The sequence below is a fragment of the Oncorhynchus keta genome, chromosome 25 (genome assembly GCF_023373465.1).
Source record: "Oncorhynchus keta strain PuntledgeMale-10-30-2019 chromosome 25, Oket_V2, whole genome shotgun sequence".
Classification (NCBI taxonomy): domain Eukaryota; kingdom Metazoa; phylum Chordata; class Actinopteri; order Salmoniformes; family Salmonidae; genus Oncorhynchus; species Oncorhynchus keta.
Window position 1 is genome coordinate 43,381,632 of NC_068445.1, and position 26,340 is coordinate 43,407,971.

Sequence of the window (26,340 nt, forward strand, 5' to 3'; positions counted from 1 at the left end):
TTATAAGAAAATATCCAAAACTTTGAACATCCCACAGAGCACCATTACATCCATTATTTAAACAATTAAATGGAAAGAATATGGCCCAACAACAAACCTGCCGAGAGAGGGCCGCCCACCAAAACTCACGGACCAGGGCAAAGAGGGCATTAATCAGAGAGGCAACAAAGAGACCAAAGATAACTCTGAAGGAGCTGCAAAGCTCCACAGCGGAGATAGGAGTATCTGTCCATAAGACCACTTTAAGCCGTACACTCCACAGAGCTGGGCTTTACGGAAGAGTGGCCAGAAAAAATAAGCAAACGGCATGTGGGAGACTCCCCAAACATATGGAAGAAGGTACTCTGGTCATCAAGGAAAACGCTATGTCTGGCCAAACCCAACACCTCATCAACAATAGAACACCATCCCCCACAGTGAAGCATGGTGGTGGTGGCAGCATCATGCTGTGGGGATGTTTTGCCATCGGCAGGGACAGGTCAGAATTGAAGGAATGATGGTGCTAATTACAACGACATTCCTGAGGGAAACCCATTTCAGTTTTTCAGAGATTCGAGACTGGGACGGAGGTTCATCTTCCAGCAGGAACATGACCCTAAGCATACTGCTAAAGCAACACACAAGTGGTTTAAGGGGAAACATTTCAATGTCTTGGAATGGCCTAGTTAAAGCCCAGACCTCAATCCAATTGAGAATCTGTGGTATGACTTAAAGACTGCTGTACACCAGCAGAACCCATCCAACTTGAAGGAGCTGGAGCAGTTTTGCATTGAAGAATGGGCAAAAATCCCAGTGGCTAGATGTGCCAAGCTTATAGAGACATACCTCAAGAGATTTGCAGCTGTAATTGCTGCAAAAGGTGGCTCTACAAAGTATTGACTTTGGGGGGTATTGACTTTGCATCTTCAAAGTGGTAGGCATGTTGTGTAAAACAAATTATACAAACCCCTCCGAAAAAAAATATATTTTAATTCCAGGTTTTAAGGAAACAAAATAAGGGAGAGAGCTTCGCAAGCCACTGGAGAGGGGGGCACTGTATACACACTACCACTGGAGGGGGGCACTGTATACACACTACCACTGGGAGGGGGCACTGTATACACACTACCACTGGAGGGGGGCACTGTATACACACTACCACTGGAGGGGGACGCACTGTATACACACTACCACTGGAGGGGGGGATGCACTGTATACACACTACCACTGGAGGGGGCACTGTATACACACTACCACTGGAGGGGGGCACTGTATACACACTACCACTGGAGGGGGGCACTGTATACACACTACCACTGGAGGGGGGCACTGTATACACACTACCACTGGAGGGGGGGCACTGTATACACACTACCACTAGAGGGGGGCACTGTATACACACTACCACTGGGGGGGGCGCACTGTATACACACTACCACTGGAGGGGGGCACTGTATACACACTACCACTGGGGGACGCACTGTATACACACTACCACTGGGGGACGCACTGTATACACACTACCACTGGAGGGGGGCACTGTATACACACTACCACTGGAGGGGGGCACTGTATACACACTACCACTGGAGGGGGCACTGTATACACACTACCACTGGAGGGGGCACTGTATACACACTACCACTGGAGGGGGCACTGTATACACACTACCACTGGGGAGGGGGGCACTGTATACATACTACCACTGGGGGGCACTGTATACATACTACCACTGGGGGGCACTGTATACACACTACCACTGGGGGGGCACTGTATACACACTACCACTGGGGGCACTGTATACACACTACCACTGGGGGGCACTGTATACACACTACCACTGGGGGGGCACTGTATACACACTACCATTGGAGGGGGGACCCCTGTATACACACTACCACTGGAGGGGGGACCACTGTATACACATTACCACTGGAGGGGGACCACTGTATAGAACACTACCACTGGGGGGACACACTGTATAATTTTAGAATTTTAGAACCACCAAGACCCTTCCTAGAGCTGGCCGCCCGGCCAAACTGAGCAATCGGCGGAGAAGGACCTTGGTCAGGGAGGTGACTAAGAACCCGATGATCACTCTGACAGAGCTCCAGAGTTCATCTGTGGAGATTGGAGAACCTTTCAGAAGGACAACCATCTCTCCACCAATCAGGCCAGAAGGAAGCCACTCCTCAGTAAAAGGCACATGATCGCCCGCATGGAGTTGGCCAGAAGACACCTAAAGGACTCTCAGACCATGAGAAACAAGATTCTCTGGTCTGATGAAACCAATATTGAATTATTTGGCTTGAATGCCAAGAGTCACATCTGGAGGAAACCTGGCACCATCCCTAATGTGAAGCATGGTGGTGGCAGCATCATGCTGTGGTGATGTTTTTCAGCCTCAGGGACTGGGAGGCCAGTCAAGATCAAGGGAAAGATGAAGAGTAAAGTACAGAGAGATCCTTGATGAAAACCTGCTCCAGAGCGCTCAGGACCTCAGACTGGGGTGGAGGTTCACCTTACAACCGGACAACCACCATAAGCACACAGCCAAGAGAAAGCAGGAGTGGCTTCTGGACAAGTCTCAATCTCCTTGAGAGGCCCAGCCAGAGCTCAGACTTGAACCCGATCGAACATCTCTGGAGAGACATGAAAATAGCTGTGCAGCGACATTCCCCATCCAACCTGACAGAGCTTGAGGGGATCTGCAGAGAAGAATGGGACAAACTCCCAAATACAGGTGTGCCAAGCTTGCAGCGTCATACCCAAGAAGACTCAATGCTGTAATCTCTGCCAAAAGGTGCATCAACAAAGTACTGAGTAAAGGGTTTGAATACTTATGTAAATGTGATATCAGCTTTTTATTTGTAATAAATTAACAAACATTTCTAAAAACCTGTTTTTGCATTGTCATTATGGGGTATTGTGATGTCATTATGCGGTATTGTGATGTCATTATGCGGTATTGTGATGTCATTATGGGGGTAATGTGTGTAACATTTTTAGAATAAGGCTGTAAAGTAACAAAATGTGGAAAAAGTCAAGGGGTCTGAATACTTTCTGAATCCACCGAATTACTATTTGTGCCTGAAAAGGAGAGTTCCAGAACATTCTAGAACTATGCAGCATTACTCAATGTATTACTGTAGTATATGTCTATTTAGGCAGGAATCTACATTTTGTTCTTAAACACAGAACATGATGGCAGAACTAACTAGTTCATAACTCGATATATAAAAATATATTTTTTTTAAATCAACGATCAACTGAAGCCTTTCCAATCCAAGTCCATACCCATTTTATGTTAATTAGACCTAGAAAAAAGGTCTACCATTTGCTGGACAGAAAATGAAAATCAACAATGACACAATTCTATGCATTGATTACATCATTCTGTCATTTCTAGAATGGCCGTGGTCAATACTTGGGTCGATAACCCCACAGTGGCCCGTACCTCAAAGACAAGTAGCAAAAATTAAGATAAAGTAGTGTCTCAAAATGGTAACCTAACCCCTATGTTGTGCACTACTTCTGACTACTTTAAACCAGACCCAGAGCTCTGGTCAACGGCAGTGCACTACATAGGGGATAGGATACCATTTGGGACAAAGCCCTGTGTTTTACTGTGACCACAGCAGCTGTGTGCACGGAAACCATCAGAAAACAAACAGAAGAAAACAGACTGAAAGCAGAGGGGGACTACATGGAAACCGTGTTTACATGATACGGGTCACAACCAAACGGAAAGAAACTTTTTGGACTTATAAGAAAAGAAGTCGTAGAAGAAATCCTAAGAAACTAATATATATATATATATATATATCAGTAGAAAACGTTTTCCCCATTGTGAGCCCCATTGAATATGACTCTGGTCAGCTGTAGCTCTGCTCGGTCCAGGAGTCTCTGCTCTCTACAGCCAACTTGTACCATCTAGCCCAGGGCTCTCCAACCATATTACTGGAGATTATCCATCCAAACTAACCCAGTTGTAACTAACTTGATTCAGCATATCAATCAAATTATTAGAATCAGGCACACTGCAGGATGGTCGCTCTCCAGGAACAGGGCTGGAGAGCCCTGATCTCACCTCTCTTAGTTTGCCCTTATCTCTCAAAATAAAGGCCTCTGGTCAAGATACAAAAAGCTGATTACACAACAGAACAGTGTTAAGGCTGTTGTTGTGATCAAACTGAGTCAGTGTGTAGGGCAGGCGCTTGGTTTCTGAATCTTGCTGACAGAAAATCAAATTGAAATAGTGACACCATCAGCATGTTCTGTGAGTGAAACTACAGGCTTGACTTCACTTTTTTTTTCTCTCAAATGCATCAACTGTACATACACGCAGAGGACTTTCCCAGGATGCATTGTGTTTTGTGGTAGTCCATTTTAGACTTGGTAATCATGGTGATCTCCTATATACAAACATTATCTTACTATAAAAAGGGAATTCAAATCACAAAAAATAAATGTTTTAGGTCTGGGGGAAAAAAAGCTCCTAAAAGACAGGAAATAAATTCAACTGAGCACCGTAAAGCCTCACCTATACAAAGCAAGGAACAAGTTACACAAGTTAGAACACAGAAGAAGAGCCCTGTGTGTTCCCTATACAGGAACCAGTTAGAACACAGAGAAGAAGAGCCCTGTGTGTTCCCTATACAGGAACCAGTTAGAACACAGAGAAGAAGAGCCCTGTGTGTTCCCTATACAGGAACCAGTTAGAACACAGAGAAGAAGAGCCCTGTGTGTTCCCTATACAGGAACCAGTTAGAACACAGAGAAGAAGAGCCCTGTGTGTTCCCTATACAGGAACCAGTTAGAACACAGAGAAGAAGAGCCCTGTGTGTTCCCTATACAGGAACCAGTTAGAACACAGAGAAGAAGAGCCCTGTGTGTTCCCTATACAGGAACCAGTTAGAACACAGAGAAGAAGAGCCCTGTGTGTTCCCTATACAGGAACCAGTTAGAACACAGAGAAGAAGAGCCCTGTGTGTTCCCTATACAGGAAATACGGTGCCATTTGGGATACACTCACACCTCATTACCGTGGCGACGGGCTAATACCGCATGTGAGCGACTGACTGAGACCAGTGATAGTGACAACCTGAAATGTCTGGTGTCGTTGATTTGGAAAACAAACAAAAAAAACACACAAAAAATGGGCAGAGAGACATTTCCAAGACCTTCCTCTTCGTCGGCTGTGCGACATACAAGCTGTCATTTGCAAGCACTGCTACATAAAGAGATGTAGGCTCGCTTGTCTGCCTGGTAGCTTTAAGGAGGGGGAACAGAACCCTGATGGGGTGAATGCATCTGTTCACTATTGGAGAAGGGATCAGACAGTCTGTGTTCCAAATTGCACCCTCTTCCCTATATAGTGCAGTACTTTAGACCAGAGCCCTATTCCCTATATAGTACACTACTTCAGACCAGAGCCCTATATAGTGCACTACTATTGACCAGAGCCCTATTCCCTATATAGTACGCTACTGTTGACCAGAGCCCTCTTCCCTATATAGTGCACTACTTTAGACCAGAGCCCTATTCCCTATGTAGTGCACTACTTTAGACCAGAGCCCTATTCTTTATATAGTGCACTACTTTAGACCAGAGCCCTATTCTCTATATAGTGCACTACTTTAGACCAGAGCCCTATTCCCTATATAGTGCACTACTTTAGACCAGAGCCCTATTCCCTATATAGTGCACTACTTTAGACCAGAGCCCTATTCCCTATATAGTGCACTACTTTAGACCAGAGCCCTATTCCCTATATAGTGCACTACTTTAGACCAGAACCCTATATAGTGCACTACTATAGACCAGAGCCCTATTCCCTATATAGTGCACTACTTTAGACCAGAGCTCTATTCCCTATATAGTGCACTACTTTAGACCAGAACCCTATATAGTGCACTACTATAGACCAGAGCCCTATTCCCTATATAGTGCACTACTTTAGACCAGAGCTCTATTCCCTATATAGTGCACTACTTTAGACCAGAGCTCTATTCCCTATATAGTGCACTACTTTAGACCAGAGCCCTATTCCCTATATAGTGCACTACTTTAGACCAGAACCCTATATAGTGCACTACTATAGACCAGAGCCCTATTCCCTATATAGTGCACTACTTTAGACCAGAACCCTATATAGTGCACTACTATAGACCAGAGCCCTATTCCCTATATAGTGCACTACTTTAGACCAGAGCCCTATTCCCTATATAGTGCACTACTATAGACCAGAGCCCTATTCCCTATATAGTGCACTACTTTAGACCAGAGCCCTATTCCCTATATAGTGCACTACTTTAGACCAGAGCAGTACGTGCCCTGTGCAAATTTGAGACACAGACCATACCTGCTTACTCACCCAGTCTGCTACCAAAACACAAATCAGCCTGAGGGGGATAAGCTGGCTCCAGAAAGGACCCCCCCACCACCACTCTATATCAGCTCTATTTTAATTCACTTTCATATATTGGGACAAATTTTGATTTGACTATGGACTTACTGTCAACTACGTATCACATAACGTGAGTGTCAAGACGCAGAGGAGTTTTAGGCTATTGCCTGTGGCGAGAGGACAAGAGTTTAGAGACCTACTCAAGTCTGCTATGCTGTATAGGTGACAGTGAGTCAGTCAACCTGTAGGGTCGAGGAAGAGAGATAGTTGGCCACGGGTGACTTCCTGTGACTAGATGCATCTTGTCATTTCTGTAAGTGACAGACCTCATCAGAGAGACTGAGAGCAATGTGGTGAGAGGAGAGTGGCAATAATAATAATAATAATAACAATAATAATAATAACAATAACAACAATAACTAAGTTCTTGCCTATCACTAGATAAAACCACTGCAGCGTGTGTGTGTGTGTGTGCGTGTGCGTGTCAGGGTTTCCGTTAGCCGGTAATAGCTGGCTTTTGGTCGATATTTTTATTTATTTATTTATTTATTTATTTTTATTCTTCTTTTTTTTTATCGGCGCTGGCAATGTGTCTGGGACAAGAATGGGAATTTCTTTTTTTTTTTAAATCGCATTGCAAAATAATGTCTTTTGTAAATACATTGGAATGGTCATGCTTATCGGTTTACCGGTCAATTTGCATAACTTAGCGGAATTAAACTGGAGGCGTGTATTTTCGTTAGTCGTTATGTATTTTATTTATCCCGAGCCAACAGCATACAGACAGACACAGAGCAGAGATTGAGCGGGAAAAATCAGACAGCACGAGAGCAGCTGCTACAGATTGTGAAAACAGCTCAGAATTTGCCGTTTAAAGTGAAACGTGATTTATTTAATATTTTTTTACAAGCCTAATAATTGCACAACAATTCAAAATAATCACGTGTTACAAAAAGCTTCTTTTTTTTTTTTTTTTTTTTTTTGTCTATCAAAACTGTTTCTATTTCTCCACTGGTGATTGAAGCACACTTCCAATTCGCCATTCAAGTGCATTGGCTCGAGCTCCTGAGTGACACTGCATCTCAGTGTAAGAGCCATCACTGCAGTACCTGGTTCGAATCCAGGTTTGGTCGGGGGTAGGCCGTCCCTTGTAAATAAGAATTTGTTCTTAAACTGACGTGCCTAGTTAAAGGTTAAATAAATAAAAATTAGGCAATGGCAGGCAGGCTTCAGTGCATCACACACCACTTTGCATTGAGCTGAAGGAGGCAGTAAGTAGCATGAAAACATATATATGTTTATACTTAAAATAGTTTGAAACCTGAACGTCTTGGATCATGTTATGAGGCATGTAGTCTTACCTTTTGCTACAAAGTAGCCGAGCCAAATCAGACCATAGAAACGAAGAGGCAATAAAAATTACTTCCATATGCCACTGAAACCAGTAGCCTATTTCGCTCATATTCTATTGGTTTTCAATTCAACTTTCTTTCATTGACCAGTAGCCAAAGGCACAATTCCAGGTCATATTAGCAACCCATGCTAGTTGATGACAACCCTAGTCATATTAGCAACCCATGCTAGTTGATGACAACCCTAGTCATATTAGCAACCCATGCTAGTTGATGACAACCCTAGTCATATTAGCAACCCATGCTAGTTGATGACAACCCTAGTCATATTAGCAACCCACGCTAGTTGATGACAATCCTAGTCATATTAGCAACCCATGCCAGTTGATGACAACCCTAGTCATATTAGCAACCCACGCTAGTTGATGACAACCCTAGTCATATTAGCAACCCACGCTAGTTGATGACAACCCTAGTCATATTAGCAACCCACGCTAGTTGATGACAACCCTAGTCATATTAGCAACCCACGCTAGTTGATGACAACCCTAGTCATATTAGCAACCCACGCTAGTTGATGACAACCCTAGTCATATTAGCAACCCACGCTAGTTGATGACAACCCTAGTCATATTAGCAACCCATGCTAGTTGATGACAACCCTAGTCATATTAGCAACCCACGCTAGTTGATGACAATCCTAGTCATATTAGCAACCCATGCCAGTTGATGACAATCCTAGGCACTGGCCAATGATGAGCAGAGTTGAAACGGCATGTTTTTTTTTGCTGAACCTTCACACAAACATCCTAATTCGTACAATAAAAATATATTGACTTGACCACTCAGACAAATGTGAGTATTTTTCCAAATGTCAAAAGAAAAGCCAATCAATTAAAAGTACACTGAAAAATAATAGAAAAGTTCGCTCTTCAAAATAAGTTGGGAGCTTTAGTGCACTGAAAAGGATGGTCAAAAAGCTAGGATACCTCCCGGGTTACTCACATAAATTCACATTACTTCCTCCTATAACATTTTGTGCAGAGCAGACCACATTCTCTGTTAAGTTGGGCTTTGAGGGAATCTCATGCTTTTCATTAAACTGGCACAGCTGGAGTATGGGGGGGGGGCAAAAGAGAGGGAGTGAGAGAAGAGAGGAGAGAGAGAGATGGGGTAGAGATAAAGATAGGAGAAAAGGAGAGGGGGTGAGAAAAGCGAGATAAAGATAGGAGAAAAGGAGAGAGGGGGTGAGAAAAGCGAGAGAGAGAGGGGGTGAGGAGAGAGAGAGAGAGAGGGGGTGAGGAGAGAGAGAGAGAGAGAGGGGTGAGGAGAGAGAGAGAGAGAGAGGGGTGTGGAGAGAGAGAGAGAGAGGGGGTGAGGAGAGAGAGAGAGAGGGGGGGGTGGGGAGAGAGAGAGAGAGAGAGGGGGGTGAGGAGAGAGAGAGAGAGAGAGAGAGAGAGGGGTGTGGAGAGAGAGAGAGAGAGAGAGGGGGGTGAGGAGAGAGAGAGAGAGAGAGAGAGGGGTGGGGAGAGAGAGAGAGAGGGGGGAGAGAGAGAGAGAGAGAGGGGGTGAGGAGAGAGAGAGAGAGGGGGTGAGGAGAGAGAGAGAGAGAGAGAGGGGGGTGGGGAGAGAGAGAGAGAGAGGGGTGTGGAGAGAGAGAGAGAGGGGGTGAGGAGAGAGAGAGAGGGGGGTGAGGAGAGAGAGAGAGAGAGGGGGTGAGGAGAGAGAGAGAGAGGGGGGTGAGGAGAGAGAGAGAGAGAGAGAGAGAGAGAGAGAGAGAGGGGGTGAGGAGAGAGAGAGAGAGAGAGAGAGAAAAAAGAGAGAGAGATGGGGTAGAGATAAAGATAGGGGAAAAGGAGAGGGGTGAGAGAAGAGCAAGGGAGAGAAGAGAGGGGGCGAGAGCGAGAGCGAGAGAGAGAGAGAGAGAAAAAGAGAGAGAGATGGGGTAGAGATAAAGATAGGGGAAAAGGAGAGGGGGTGAGAGAAGAGCAAGGGAGAGAAGAGAGGGGGTGAGAGAAGAGCGAGAGATGCGGTAGAGATAAAGATAGGAGAAAAGGAGAGAGGGGGTGGCGAGATGAGCCTCCCTCTGAGGTACATTCCATGATTCATTGAGTTGTTTCCTGAGACAGAAAGAGAGCAAAGTCACACCAGCAACGACCCTTTGACAGACAGCACACGGCTGCAAGCAGGGCAGCCGGTCTTAAGAGGGGGCCAGAGAGAGGCGAGCATTCAGATTAGCCGAAGCGTCTCTGCCCTTGCTTTGTGTCCTCAACTCCTCGGTGGAACGCCAACTAGCCCGAGGCCCCATACCAATACCTTCACAATGCTGAAGTCACAGGGCGACTAGCCTGAGGCCCCATTCCAATACCTTTACAATGCTGAAGTCACAGGGCAACTAGCCTGAGGCCCCATTCCAATACCTTTACAATGCTGAAGTCACAGGGCAACTAGCCTGAGGCCCCATTCCAATACCTTTACAATGCTGAAGTCACAGGGCGACTAGCCTGAGGCCCCATACCAATACCTTCACAATGCTGAAGTCACAGGGCGACTAGCCTGAGGCCCCATTCCAATACCTTTACAATGCTGAAGTCACAGGGCGACTAGCCTGAGGCCCCATTCCAATACCTTTACAATGCTGAAGTCACAGGGCAACTAGCCTGAGGCCCCATTCCAATACCTTTACAATGCTGAAGTCACAGGGCAACTAGCCTGAGGCCCCATTCCAATACCTTTACAATGCTGAAGTCACAGGGCAACTAGCCTGAGGCCCCATTCCAATACCTTTACAATGCTGAAGTCACAGGGCGACTAGCCTGAGGCCCCATTCCAATACCTTTACAATGCTGAAGTCACAGGGCGACTAGCCTGAGGCCCCATTCCAATACCTTTACAATGCTGAAGTCACAGGGCAACTAGCCTGAGGCCCCATTCCAATACCTTTACAATGCTGAAGTCACAGGGCGACTAGCCTGAGGCCCCATTCTAAGTCCCAGGGTGAACCTCAGTAATATTTACTTGATTCCTCACATTTCCCTTTTCATCTCCTTCTCACAGAACATTAGAGCAGAAGACTGGAGGTTCCTTCCCTTGGATTTTCCCCCGACAATGCCTTTTTGAGGAGGATGACACTAGGAATCAAGGAAATACAGTTGAGATTCACCCATGGTTTCCACTTCCTTGTTTTTGCCGTGTTGGATCCGTGGTTTCCTCTAGAGAAGAATGAGGATTTCCTTGATGGTTTCCTGAAGGAAAGAATGAATGAATGGTGCTTGTTTAAACCACCAATCCTACGGGACGGACACAGTTGGAACCAGCGAACTTCACACTCTGCTTCTTAAATGAAGATTTCAGTCACTTCATGTGATTACATTGTGACACTGGGCGTACAGCCTCTTCTGTGAAAGAGTGGTGTTTTATTCCAGTAGGATCACGGTGATTCAGAACTCCATCGCCGTGGTGATTCAGAACTCCATCGCTGTGGTGATTCAGAACTCCATCGCCGTGGTGATTCAGAACTCCATCGCCGTGGTGATTCAGAACTCCATCGCCGTGGTGATTCAGAACTCCATCGCCGTGGTGATTCAGAACTCCATCGCCGTGGTGATTCAGAACTCCATCGCTGTGGTGATTCAGAACTCCATCGCTGTGGTGATTCATATGAGTTGATATTTTTTCCATAGTATAGTTTGTGTCCAATGGGTTGAGGCTGGGTGCCATCGTGATCGTCCTTAAATCAATAATACACCCTATTACCTATGTAGTGCACTACTTTTGATCGTGGTCCATAGGGCTCTGGTCAAAAGTAGTGCACTATGTAGGGAAGAGGATGCCATTTGGGATGCAAAAAAGTGTTTCTGAGACAAAGACAAAGGAAGTTGCATAACATTGGATATATCCTGCTGCACTGTCTACGGGTGTCAGTGTAAAGCATCTTCGTTAAGCCATACTTCAAATCCAATGTAGTTTATTAAGCGATATTCTAGAAGGATCATTAGGCTACAGAGCTTTTACGGGGAATGTAGGGCCCTATAAATCACGGAATACAGACATTAAAACCGAATTCAACAATGCTGAAAAATTAAAGTGTGAAAAATTGGAGAGAAAAAAACAGAAACCTGGAAAAAATAAATAAATGGAATATGGGAGAAAAAAGCTAAACAGAATCAGTCATCATGACAGCGTACTGCAGTCAGCGTCTGTGTGATAATGGCGGAGGTGCATGACAGACCTGGGGAAGGGAAAGCAGTCCCTCAGAGGGAAAAAAAATCTACAAATTTTTTTTAAAAAAGAGAGCTTCCTCATTTGCTCCTCACTTCCCTAATTCTAAACGGTGGGGTCCTTTCCAGACCTCGTCTGGACATGTTCCTAGCAGTCATCCTTGCTTCCTACGTCCTAGTTCTGGCCTAAAATTCCTCACCTCCCTCTCAAAGCGCATTGGATAAGGTCAGTAAAGGGGGGAGAGGGGCCTTGTATCTGTTTGAGAGGGAGACTGACACACACAGGATACTTCCCTGTGCCCAGACAGCCTCCGTTTTAAAATAAGGAGTGGGAGAACAGGTTAAGTTAGTCGGTGACTTGTTGACATACGAGATCAGGACACCTGTATAATTAGGGAGCAGGTTATAGGCAATATCAGGGCTGGAGGGCCTAGCGTCAGTGGGTTTTTAGTTTCTCCTTTCAATGAATCCCTAGACAACCAGGTGAGGGGAGTTCTTTAGTAATTAGTTACCTTAATTCATCAATTCATCAATCAAGTACACGGGAGGAGTGAAACCCCACTGTCACTCCGTGGGAACCCCACTGTCACTCCGTGGGAACCCCACTGTCACTCCGTGGGAACCCCACTGTCACTCCGTGGGAACCCCACTGTCACTCCGTGGGAACCCCACTGTCACTCCGTGGGAACCCCACTGTCACTCCGTGGGAACCCCACTGTCACTCCGTGGGAACCCCACTGTCACTCCGTGGAACCCCACTGTCACTCCGTGGGAACCCCACTGTCACTCCGTGGGAACCCCACTGTCACTCCGTGGGAACCCCACTGTCACTCCGTGGGAACCCCACTGTCACTCCGTGGAACGAGTTTGACACGTGGGCTAGATGCTACCTCAGAGTTTGTGAGCTGGTGATAGGTCATTCAGCAGGCCGTGAGCCTTTTCCCTGTTAAAGTCAAGTGAGGACTACCGAAATGCAGAGAGGGACAGGGAAATGAGTGAGACAGTACAGGGGCGTGTCCAGTATGCAAACAGTGTGGAAAGTTTGCAGATGCAAATACACAATATAGAACAATGCCACAGACATTTTGTACTGTTTAGGCTTATAATTCTGACATACTGTACTGTAATAGTCAAAGTAATAATTACTGCCACCCCTTACTTGGCCCCAGAGTGGAGCAGCAGTCTAAGGCTGCTGCTCCCACTGCATCTCAGTGCTAGAGGCGTCACTACAGACTCTGGTTCGATTCCAGGCTGTATCACAACCGGCCGTGATTGGGAGTCCCATAGGGTGGCACACACAATTGGCCCAGCGTCATCCAGGTTAGGGTTTGACCGTCATTGTAAATAAGACTAGCGTATTTAAAGGTTAAATAAATAACACTTTTTTTTTTAAATAAACAGCCAGTGGAAGGTGCTGTGTATTTACTCGTTTGTTATGCAATGCATGTACTGTATGTGCAATAGCCTTACGAAGCATACATTAAGCCCATAGAGACATACCTTCAGCTATGAGTTCTTCCACGGTGACTTGAAACCGGCCCACGCCGAACACTTTCCCGAAGTAGTTGCTGAGTCCGGAGCCGGACCCCCCTCCCAGCCCGCCACTCTCAGACTTCGGCATTCGGGAGAACTTCTTCATTCTGGCTTCCTTTTGACCTCCAAATGCAGTCTCTTTTTTTTTTTTTTTTTGGAGGGGCAGCCGATATGAACTTCAATCAATCAATGTACGATTTCACTGTCCCCTTTTTTTGCTATATACTTATCCCAAATCGTTTCTTGTCCTGCATACTCTTCCGAAAAGGACTTCACTTACAACTTGAATAACATGACACAGCAAGGCGTAGCTATCAGAGGAAATGTTGCTCTTTTTTTTCCCCACTAGTTCGCACGGTTAGTTTAACAGCGGTGTCTCAAGAATAAGACAAAAAAAAAAAAAAAATTTTGTTGTTGTTTGTTTTAGTTTCGACGTTGAAACGAGCTCAACGCTGCTGTCTAACAGAGTCAAATGTAATGATATCAACGGGCTAGCTACTGTGGCTAACTAGCATACATGCATGCATGCAGGCGTTGCTGCACCCGACAGACATTTAGCAGACGCTTCAAAAGGAAACCCGAGTCCAACAAGGTATGATACACACCACCAAGCATATGGGACGCTACCCGGTGCTGAACACGGTCTACCGTGGCTTCGTCTCGCTAATATAGTAGCCACAATTTGTCTTGACTGCCCCTTTTGTCAGACTATTTTGTCGAAGAAACACCACCAACACTTCTTTCCACTATCTCAGCCCCCCGACTTCTCCACGGCACTTTGGTCGGTGGTTTGTCTTCACTAAACGTTAGCTTGTAGCCACCACCTCGACAGGGGAATAAACCACAGTGCAAATAAATGTCGCGTCCGATTCAGTTGTGTTTGTGTCTCCGTCCCCAGCCCCTCGGTAAAACTTCCGACTCTCAGCAACACTGATGTGCGGTTTTTGGTTTTGTTATTTCCCAATCAGACAGTAGACAACCTAACCCAGCGTTGTCCGTCACCCTCCTATTGTTATGATTGGTGGTGTACGGAGCGCAGAGACGTACAGGGCGCCTCTGTGATGGGGCGGCGTGAATGACAGTCTGCAGCGTCTCACCTTTCCTCGGTTAGGTTGAGGGACAAACGCACAAAACAGATTCAAAAACGAGTGAGAATGGATGATTTGTGACTGATAATATTTCTTATCGAGTCGATTAGTGATCCTCGTTGGGAAAATGTCTACATGTTCAGCGTGTAGGTTACGCATTTGAAACATTCCTTTCTCATCTTATTTGACAAATGTGTTTTGTATGATTCTTTCAACACGATGTCAGAGTTTGATTATATCAACTGGACAGATAACAAAGTGGTTTCCTCATGCTAGTCCAAATCACATGAGAATAGGGGGGGTGGTCCTTGTTTTGAGGAAGTGACTTGGCATGACTCTTATTGGCTGCGTTCAGATTTTTTTCTCTCTCTAATTGGTCTTTTGACCAATGAGATCAGCTCTGGAAAAAAAAAGCTCTGATGATCTGGAAAAGATCTGATGTGATTGGTCAAGACCAATTAGTGGAAAGAATAATTGGGCTGCCTGTCTAAACGCAGCCATTGACATCACATTAGGCTACAATAAATCATATCAAATTGTATTTGTCACATGCGCTGAATATAACAGGTGTAGTAGACCTTACCGTGAAATGCTTGCTTTACAAGCCCTTAACCAACAATGCAGTTTTTTTTAAAGAAAATGTTTGCTAAAAAATATTTTTTTAACAAGGCTATATACAGGGGGTACCAGTATCGAGTCAATGTACGGGGCTACAGGTTAGTCCAGGTAATTGAGGTAATACTTACATGTAGGTAAGGGTAAAGTGACTATGCATAGATTTTTTTTTTTAAACAGTGAGTAGCAGCAGCGTTTTAAAAAGGGGGTCAATGCAAATAGTCTGGGAAGTCATTTGATTAGCTGTTCAGTAGTCTTATGGCTTGGAGGTAGAAGCTGTTAAGAAGCCTCTTGGACCTAGACTTGGTGCTCTGGTACCGCTTGCCGTGATGTAGCAAAGAGAACAGTCTATGACTCGGGTGTCTGGAGTCTTTGACAATTTTTAGGGCCTTCCTCTGACACCGCCTGGTATAGAGGTTATGGATGGCAGGAAGCCTGGCCCCAGTGGTGTCCTGGGCCGGACGCACTACTCTCTGTAGCACATTGCGATCGGATGCCGAACTGTTGCCATACCAAATGGTGATGTAACTAGTCAGGATGCTCTCGATGGTGCAGCTGTAGAACCTTTTGAGGATCTGAGGACCCATGCCAAATATTTTCAGTCTCCTGAGGGGGAATAGGCTACATATGGTTACTTTAGTAGGTTACTTATGTTCATTGTACTGTATTTGTACAATGAATAACAAAACAACAGTTGACCCCTTGGATTTTATTTAGGATCCCCGTTAGTCGACACTAATGGTGACAGCTAGTTTTACTGGGGACCGACACATAATGACAAAGACATTACCGACAAAAATACAATTGACATACATTAAAATGTTGACATTCCAGACTCATACGGTGCATTCAGGAAGTATTCAGACCACTTGACTTTTTCCACATTTTGTTACGTTACAGACTTATTCTAAAATGTATTAAATTGTTTTTTTTTCCCACCTCCTCAATCTACGCTGCACAGCTATTTTCAGGTCTCTCCAGAGATGTTTGATCAGGTTCAAGTCCGGGTACTGGCTGGGTCACTGAAGGACATTCAGAGACATGTCCCGAAGCCACTCCTGCGTTGTTCTTGCCTGTGTGCTTAGGATCGTTGTCCTGTTGGAAGGTGAACCTCCACCCCAGTCTGAGGTTCTGGGTGCTCTGGAGCAGGTTTTCATCAAGGGTCTCAAGGATGATGCTGCCACCACCATGCTTCACCGTAGAGATGGTGCCAGGTTTCCTCCAGACGTGGCGCTTGGCATTCAGGCCAAAGAGTTCAATCTTGGTTTCATCAGAACAGAAAATCCTTTAGGTTCCTCTTGACAAACTCCAAGCGGGCTGTCATGTGCCTTTTACTGAGGAGTGGCTTCTGTCTAGCCACTCTACTATAAAGGCCTGATTGGTAGAGTGCTTCAGAGATGGTTGTCCTTCTGAAAGGTTCTCCAATCTCCACAGATGAACTCTGGAGCTCACCTCCCTTACCAAGGCCCTTCTCCCCTGAATCCTCAGTTTGTCCGGGCGGCCAGCTCTTGAAAGAGTCATGGTGGTTCCAAACTTTTTCCATTTAAGAATGATGGAGGCCACTGTGTTCTTGGGGATCTTCAATGCTGCAGTAATGTGTTGGTACCCTTCCACAGATCTGTGCCTCGACACGTTCCTGTCTTGGAGCTCTACGGAACAATCCCTTCAACCTCCCTTCAACCTCATGGCACAGGTGGACTCCAATCAAGTTGTAGAAACATCTCAAGGATGATCAATGGAAACAGGGTGCACCTGAGCTCAATTTCGAGTCTCATTGCAAAGGGTCTGAATACTAAAGTTAATAAGGTATTTCTGTTTATATTTTCAATAAATTAACGTAATAATGTGGGAAAAGTCAAGGGGTCTGAATACTTTCCGAATCCACTACATACGTTTTAAAAAATGCATTTGATTTGATTTAACTTGGCAAGTCAGTTTAGAACAAATTCTTATTTTCAATAACAGCCTAGGAACAGTGGGTTAACTGCCTGTTCAGGGGCAGAACAACAGATTTGTACCTTGTCAGCTCGGGGGTTTGAACTTGTAACCTTCCGGTTACTAGTCCAACGATCTAACCACTAGGCTACCCTGCCACCCCTGCATAAAAAAAAGTCTGCAATGAAAACTAAACACACACATAGTTCTGAACCAAATAAATATACATTACAAACAAAGATTATACATTTTTAAGAAATACAGGATCCAGTTTTCTGTTAGACTAGGCTACTGTTTCTGTTAGCCTAGGCTACTGTTTCTGTTAGCCTAGGCTACTGTTTCTGTTAGCCTAGGCTACTGTTTCTGTTAGCCTAGGCTACTGTTTCTGTTAGACTAGGCTACTGTTTCTGTTAGCCTAGGCTACTGTTTCTGTTAGCCTAGGCTACTGTTTCTGTTAGCCTAGGCTACTGTTTCTGTTAGCCTAGGCCACTGTTTCTGTTAGCCTAGACTACTGTTTCTGTTAGACTAGGCTACTGTTTCTGTTAGCCTAGGCTACTGTTTCTGTTAGCCTAGGCTACTGTTTCTGTTAGCCTAGGCTACTGTTTCTGTTAGCCTAGGCTACTGTTTCTGTTAGCCTAGGCTACTGTTTCTGTTAGCCTAGGCTACTGTTTCTGTTAGACTAGGCTACTGTTTCTGTATGACTAGGCTACTGTTTCTGTTAGACTAGGCTACTGTTTCTGTTAGACTAGGCTACTGTTTCTGTTAGACTAGGCTACTGTTTCTGTTAGACTAGGCTACTGTTTCTGTTAGACTAGGCTACTTACAGACCCACATAACAAGTTAAATATTATTTTCTGAGGTGACCTATTTACAAAGTTATGTTAATTGATTGATCATAATATTCAGGTCATTGGGTAGTTTGGGCCAGTGGTTTAGAATTAGAGGGTGTACATGGCAGAGATATCGATGAGATGAGGAGGAGGTAACTAAACTGCTCTACCATGTCTGGACAGTGAGGAGGGATCCCGTTCCACACTAGGCCCACTGCCACATATAGTGTCTCAGAGGAGGGTCTCTGTGTCTCTCTGTCTATTGACACAGTTATTGTTCTGTGTTGTGGAATGATATATATATATATTTTTTTACCTTTATTAAACTAGGCAAGTCAGTTAAGAACAAATTCTTATTTACAATGACGGTCTACACCTGCCAAACCTGGACGACGCTGGGCCAATGGTGCGCCGACCCTATGGGTTGTGATACAGCCTGGATATGCTGGCCCCTGTTGCCGTTTTCATGTACTCACTGGCCTATAGGATGAAAGGGAAGCTGTCTATGTATGTCATGGTCCGACTAAACCCACTATCTAACCCAGAGAGAATGGTATTGTGGGAATGGATACAATAACAATCCACTTAACGGCATGCTTGCTCGAGAGAGAATACACACACACACACACACACACACACACACACACACACACACACACACACACACACACACACACACACACACACACACACACACACACACACACACACACACACACACACACACTCTGGTGTGACAGGGATGGCGGGAGGGAATTGTGTACGTGTGAGGATAGAGATGTGGGTTAGCAGGTCTTCTCCACCTCTCCTCTGAGCAGAGATGGAGAGGAGTGAAGGATGCTGGGTGATTACATGGCTCGGATGAGGATCTGTCTCTCTGCTTTCCTCCACTTCAATAGGCTCTAACTAGTGTGTGTGTGTGTGCGCGCGCACCAAACCTACTCTCCTCATCACACTAATATAATATTTGCAATTTAGCAGATACTTTTATCTTTTTTATCCAAAGCGACTTGCGGTCGTGCATGGTTGGTCCCAGGAATCGAACCCACTACCCTGCAATCATCTGCACCATGAACTCCAAAAGGCCTAGCTCTCTCATCTAATCAGTGTTTTAAGGAATTGAACATGTTTAGAGTATAACAACCACACCCAGTACACAGTACAATAACAGTAGATTGCAGTAGGAGAGAGAGAGAGAGAGAGAGAGAGAGAGAGCAGTTTGAACATATAGGAATGTTGGAGACTGCCGCTTAGACATCTGACAATTGGAATATGACAGGGCCCTAGTAGTCGTTGGGTGTATATCAACTGTTGTGCTTTTAATAGCTCCGTGGTTTTACGGCATAGTGCTAGCAGCATCAGAGGGTCTTCTGCCCTAGAACATTGAATAACTGTGAGAGGGGAGGGGAAAAAAAGCTATGTAGGCCAAAGCTAGGGTTGCAAAACGACAGGTAATTTACCAACGTTTTTAACATAATCTACGTCAATCTATGAAAATGTAAGTAAATTATTACTTGAATATGCCTATGCACGACAGTCATTCAAAGGATGAGATAACCTTCCGTGATTGAAGTGTAGATTCCCGTGACAGTATTTCACCTTGCTTCTCCAAGCAGTCTGTGGACTGCATTGGTAATGTCATTAAAGAAAGGGCTTTGGGCAGAGGTTGATATTTCCTGCTGGCATTCTGCAGTGGAGGTAGACATGTTTGTTGTTGCACCCTCTCTCTCATCATGTCAATAAAATAGTTAAACATCTGGAATTTAATTTAATTGGCTAGTAGGCTATAACAGCTAAAAATGAGGCAATTAATCGGCTACCTTTTTTAGAATATATTCACCTCTGACTGGAACAGATACAATACTTAAGGTAAGCTACTTCCCTATCAAAACAGAAGACGTTGAAAATAAAGATTTTCTGTTGAAGATAAAAAAAACTTTGAAATTATGAATTTTGTGCTCACTGGGTTACTGTAAATGGCCACGGTGAAACATGTGTAATTCAACCATGTGTCCATTGATTGAATTCACAGTTGGTGTACGCTGTACAGATTCCTCTACCCACTACCCCTCTATTTCTCTCTATCCCCCTCCCTCTCTATCCCCCTCACTCTATCCCCCTCCCTCTCTATCCCTCCCTCTCTCTCCCTCCCTCTCTATCCCTCCCTCTCTCTCCCTCCCTCTCTATCCCCCTCCCTCTATCCCCCTCCCTCTATCCCCCTCCCTCTCTATCCCTCCCTCTCTCCCCCTCCCTCTCTATCCCTCCCTCTCTCCCCCTCCCTCTATCCCCCTCCCTCTCTCCCCTTCCCTCTATCCCCCTCCCTCTCTATCCCCCTCCCTCTATATCCCCCTCCCTCTATATCCCCTCCCTCTCTCTCCCTCCCTCTCCTCCCCCCTCCCTCCCCCCCTCCCTCTCCCTCCCCCTCTATATCCCCCTCCCTCTCTCCCTCCCCTCCCTCTATATCCCCCCCTCCCCCCTCCCTCTCTCTCCTCCCTCTCTATCCCCCTCCCTCTCTCCCCTTCCCTCTATCCCCTCCCTCTCTATCCCCCTCCCTCTCTCCCACTCAGTCTTTCCCCTTCTCAAGGCCATCTGACATCACAGAGGAGCATCATTAAACACAGTAAATGAGCTGCATAGATCTTTATACCTGCACTTCCCTAATAGCAGAATCAGACCTCTCTATCTCTCCCTCCTTCTCCTTCTCCTTCTCTCTCTCTCTCTCTCTCTCTCTCTCTCTCTCTCCTTCTCTCTCTCTCTCCTTCTCTCTCTCTGTCTGTCCTTCTCTCTCTCTCCTTCTCTCTCTCTGTCTGTCTCTATCTCTTTCTCGCTCTCTCCCTCTCTCTCTCTATCTCTCTCTGTCTCTCTCTCTCTCTCCCCCCCCATCTCTCTCTCTCTCGTCCATTGGCAGTGGTAGGCAGAGGAGCTACAGTTGAAGGACAACAGTGAAAGACCCCCTCCCTCACCGTTCCCTGAAAAGAGCTTGATTTCCTTGTGCTGGTTCTTCTAAGTCTAAGACAATGTGGCATGTGGCCACCTGCTGGACATAAAATGAAGTCGTTCAAACTGACTAGACGTAACATAGAAAATGTACATTTGGGACAATGAAATCAGAATGTACGTTATGTTTGGTATGTGTTGTCTTTTAAGGGTCAAAAAGGATCTGCCACTATGTTTAACAGCAGAGAAACCCCCCTAAATTATATATTTTTCAACTTGAAATTTGATGACTTTTCCTAGAGTGACCCTCAACATTAGAAAAAGTGAAACATCGCCTTTGTTCATATTTCCATGAAAGCTGGACACCACCAGGGGACAAAGGTTGTCTTAGGGTCATTTTTGACCCGGCACACCGCAAAAAAAAAACACAAAGACACACACACACACACACACACACATGGAGAAATTGAGATTATGTGTGCTACGGATTGAACCCAGACAAAACTAAAATGTTTGTGTGCATGTGCAGCATCCCCCTCCACGAACCCCCCACACCCATTGCTAATGGGGAATGCAGTCAGAGGCTATAAAAGGTGCTGCAGATGGCAGTCCTTCCCCAGTTCTCTCTTTTACTGAAGCCAACGAGTGCACGTTTCAGTGCCCAACAGGTCGTAGATCTGATTTTTTTCAGATGTCCTGGAGGAACAAGAGAACAATGATTTAGAAAAGGAGGAGGTATCTGAAGAAGAATTACAACCCAGAGCACAATGCATCAAAATGTCATAAGGATGATCCCAGGGCCCACCAGACATGCAGTTGCCCATGCCCAGGACATCACCTCAACATTCTACATGTCCATCACACCATTAACCCTAGCCCAGCTATCATTATCCAGCTAGCTAACGTTAGCCACCTAGCAACCTCACTAGAATTTGTAACATATTGTACATTTTACAAATGTGTAACATTCAGTACGAATTGCAATTCGTAACATATACAAATTTGCTAATGGTCACCCACAAATGAATACATACCATACCAAACGTAACATATCATACTAAATGGAGTGCCCGGATTTACAAATCAAATCAAAGTTTATTTGTCACGTGCGCCGAATACAACCGGTGTAAACCTTACAGTGAAATGCTTACTTACAGGCTCTAACCAATGGTGCCCAAAAAAAGTATGTGTGTGTGTGTGTATGTGTGTGTGTGTGTATATGTGTATATGTGTGTGTGTGTGTGTGTGTGTGTGTGTGTGTGTGTGTGTGTGTGTGTGTGTGTGTGTGTGTGTGTGTGTGTGTGTGTGTGTAAAGCAACAGTGACATTTGTGTGTATGTGTATGTATGTGTGTGTCTTATTGAGTAGTAGGTACATGTAGAGAAATAAAGCAACAGAAAGACATTTGAAAAAAGAGTAGCAAGGCTGCATACATACAGACAGACACCTGTTAGTCAGGCTTATTGAGGTAGTATGTACATGTAGATATCGTTAAAGTCACTATGCATATATGATGAACAGAGAGTAGCAGTAGTGTAAAAAGAGGGGTTGATGGGTGGTGGGACACAATGCAGATAGCCTGGTTTGCCAATGTGCAGGAGCACTGGTTGGTCGGCCCAATTGAGGTAGTATGTACATGAATGTATAGTTAAAGTGACAATGTGAATTAGCTAAACAGAGAATAGCAGCAAAGCGGGATTGGGGGGGGGCACACAATGCAAATAGTCCGGGTAACCATTGGTTACCTGTTCAGGAGTCTTATGGTTTGGGGGTAAAACTGTTGAGAAGCCTTTTTGTCCCAGACTTGACACTCTGGTACCGCTTGCCATGCGGTAGTAGACAGAACAGTCTATGACTGGGGTGGCTGGGGTCTTTGACACCGCCTGGTGTAGAGGTCCTGGATAGCAGGCAGCTTTGCCCCAGTGATGTACTGGGCCGTACGTACTACCCTCTGAAGTGCCTTGCGGTCGGAGGCCGAGCATTTGCCCTACCGGGCAGTGATGCAACCAGTCAGGATGCTCTCGATGTTGCAGCTGTAGAACCTTTTGAGGATCTCAGGACCCATGCCAAATCTTTTTAGTTTCCTGATTTACGTACAGACTAATACGATATGCTCTGAGACCAGGTTGCCTTAGGGAGATCCAATACTTAGGCCATGCTTGGCACGAGCCCAGCCGCCCGGGCCATCCATAACCCGCTGCTGTGCTGGCCACTAGGGACCCTGCTGTGCTGGCCACTAGGGACCCTGCTGTGCTGGCCACTAGGGACCCTGCTGTGCTGGCCACTAGGGACCCTGCTGTGGAACAGAATACCTAATTCATTCCTGATGCTTGGAGGTCAAATAGTGAAGATTGATGCATGATTGAATTAATGCTAGGCCTATATAATGTAGGATGTATGCCTAGTCTCTTTTACCTGTCTCTACTACTATGTATTGGCTGTCTCTTTTACCTGTCTCTACTACTATGTATTGCCTTGTCTCTTTTACCTGTCTCTACTACTATGTATTGCCTGTCTCTACTACTATGTCTCTTTACTACCTGTCTCTACTACTACTATATGTATTGCCTTGTCTCTTTTACCTGTCTCTACTACTATGTATTGCCTTGTCTCTTTTACCTACTATGTATTGCCTCTACTACTATGTATTGCCTTGTCTCTTTTACCTGTCTCTACTACTATGTATTGCCTTGTCTCTTTTACCTGTCCTCTTTTTACCTGTCTCTACTACTATGTATTGCCTGTCTCTTTTACTACTATGTATTGCTTGTCTCTTTTACCTGTCTCTACTACTATGTATTGGCTGTCTCTTTTACCTGTCTCTACTACTATGTATTGCCTTGTCTCTTTTACCTGTCTCTACTACTATGTATTGCCTTGTCTCTTTTTTTATATTGTAGCATTTCATTTATAGCCCGGTCTTTATAATTAAAGTATTTCAAATGTTAGAATTATGCTTGCCAAAATAATGTGGAATAAGTTATCTAGGCTAGTTCATTCTCAATAATGCCCTGTTAATGTAAAACAAAAACAAAAAAAGGAGTGATTCAGTCAGTCCAGTTATTTGTCTCGGCTACTAATTACAAGGCATAGCCAAAGACTTATATAACCAACCCAGATAGACCACAGCCTGTTGTTTCCAATGGGAACAAATGAGTCATAGTGAGCAGATCAAGCAAGGGATGGGCAGAGTCAAGCACGAGCTAACGACTTTCCTATTGGTGCATTCTAGCCTACATCTGCATATTTCCGTTACAGAACGCCTCTTCTGTGAAGTGCGCCGTGTGCAATAAATCAATTCGCCTTTGAACTCCTTCTCAACAAACTTTTGCAAAGGCTAAAGTCTACAAAACTTAGTCCAGTCTTATCATAACATATTCTAATTTTGGGAACAGAAAACTATTGAGATTAAATGTTTCATTGATGAGAAAATGTGCAGAATGTTGGCCAAAAGCCATTTCCTCCCATTTTCTCCCACTCCCAGCCAGCCGCTGAGCTTCCTCTCACTACCATATTTGGTAGTGAGTGGAAACGCCAAGCAGATTCACATTTATACATCTGGTGAAATATCTGTCTTTGTTCTATCTGTTGCATAGCCTACTTGAACAGGGGGAGTGGGAGAGTTCACACGTTCAGCCTCCGTATGGCAACACCCCAGATGCACAAAAGTTTGCAGTTGGCGAGGTGTTTTAGCATGGGGACACCGCCGGGTGTTTTAGCATGGGGACACCGCCGGGTGTTTTAGCATGGGGACACCCCCGGGTGTTTTAGCATGGGGACACCGCCGGGTGTTTTAGCATGGGGACACCCCCGGGTGTTTTAGCATGGGGACACCGCCGGGTGTTTTAGCATGGGGACACCCCGGGTGTTTTAGCATGGGGACACCCCCGGGTGTTTTAGCATGGGGACACCGCCGGGTGTTTTAGCATGGGGACACCGCCGGGTGTTTTAGCATGGGGACACCCCCGGGTGTTTTAGCATGGGGACACCCCCGGGTGTTTTAGCATGGGGACACCGCCGGTAAATACATATAAATTACGGTCCCATTCTCATTTGCTTCTAACAGTACCAAAAAATGAGAACGGGTCATGGTAGAAATAGTTTTAGTTACTTAGGTCCTGGAATTCTCTCCTGAACATTTTAAAATGTGATGATCTAGTTTCGTTGGTGGAGTTTAAACACTTGATCGATGTATATCATAGAAGAGTGGAATTGTTTTTAGGCCAGCTGTTTTTAGTCAAGACTTTCGTGTTTTTTTAAATGTAAAATGTTTTTGTTGTACTGTATGTGTGTGTTGTGTAATGTTGTGTTAGTGTATGTAGGTTGTTTTGTCTGAAACGTTGTTCCCCCTGCTGCTATTGGACCAGGTCTCTCTTGGCAAAGAGATGTTATCTCAATGAGAAAAACCTATTAAAAAAGGTAAAATTACAAATGAAAACATAGTTGAAAACACCCTGCACATCCGACGAGCGTCAGAGCCGTTGTACTACGATTTAATCTTAGTTCTGTATTGAATCTTTACCTGTTTGATTGTTTCGTCTGAGGGCAGGATTTCTTATAAGCGTCCGGATTAGTGTCCCCCTCCTTGAAAGCGGCAGCTCTACCCTTTAGCTCAGTGCAGATGTTGCCTGTAATCCATGGCTTCTGTGGGGAGGACGTCGTCATCGATGCACTTATTGATGAAGCCGGTGACTGAGGTGGTATACTCCTCAATGCTATTGGATGAATCCCAGAACATATTCCAGTCTGTGCTAGCAAAACAGTCCTGTAGTGTAGCATCCGTGTCATCTGACCACTTCCGTATTGAGAGAGTCACTGGTACTTCCTGCTGTAGTTTTTGCTTATAAGCAGGAATCAGGAGGATAGAATTATGGTCAGATTTGCCAAATGGAGGGCGAGGGAGAGATTTGTATGCATCTCTGTGTGTGGAGTAAAGGTGGTCTAGAGTTTTTCCACTGGTTGCACATGCTGGTAGAAATGAGGTTAAATGGATTTAAGTTTCCCTGCATTAAAGTCCCCGGCCACTAGAAGCACCAGAAGTGGATGAGCATTTTCTTGTTTGCTTATTGCCTCATACAGCTCATTGAGTGTGGTCTTAGTGCCAGCATTGGTATATGGTGGTAAATAGACAGCTACGAAAAATATAGATGAAAACTCTCTTGGTACAGTAGATAGTGTGGTCTACAGCTTATCATGAGGTACTCTACTTCAGGCGAGCAATGCCACGAGACTTCCTTAATATTTGACATTGCAACACCAGCTGTTATTGACAAATAGACGCACACCACCACCCCTCATCTTATCGGACATAGCTGTTCTGTCCTGCTGATGCACGGAAGATCCATCCAACTGTATATTATCCGTGTTGTTGTTCAGCCACGACTCGGTGAAACATAAGATGTTACAGTTTTTTAATGTCCCGTTGGATAGTCTCAAATGGAGC

General features: G+C 45.1%; 1 protein-coding gene across 2 annotated transcripts in view; it reads right to left on the reverse strand.

Annotated features, from left to right (window-relative positions):
* The window catches only part of LOC118382289 (BMP-2-inducible protein kinase-like), a 103,396-nt gene extending 88,520 nt beyond the window's left edge, over positions 1-14,876 (reverse strand). For both annotated transcript variants that reach the window (XM_052479689.1, XM_052479688.1), the window contains exon 1: positions 13,461-14,876. In XM_052479689.1, the coding sequence (XP_052335649.1) occupies positions 13,461-13,599 (139 nt within the window). In that variant the 5' untranslated portion in view covers positions 13,600-14,876. The remainder of the gene's footprint in view (positions 1-13,460) is intronic.
* Positions 14,877-26,340: the final 11,464 nt, after the last annotated feature.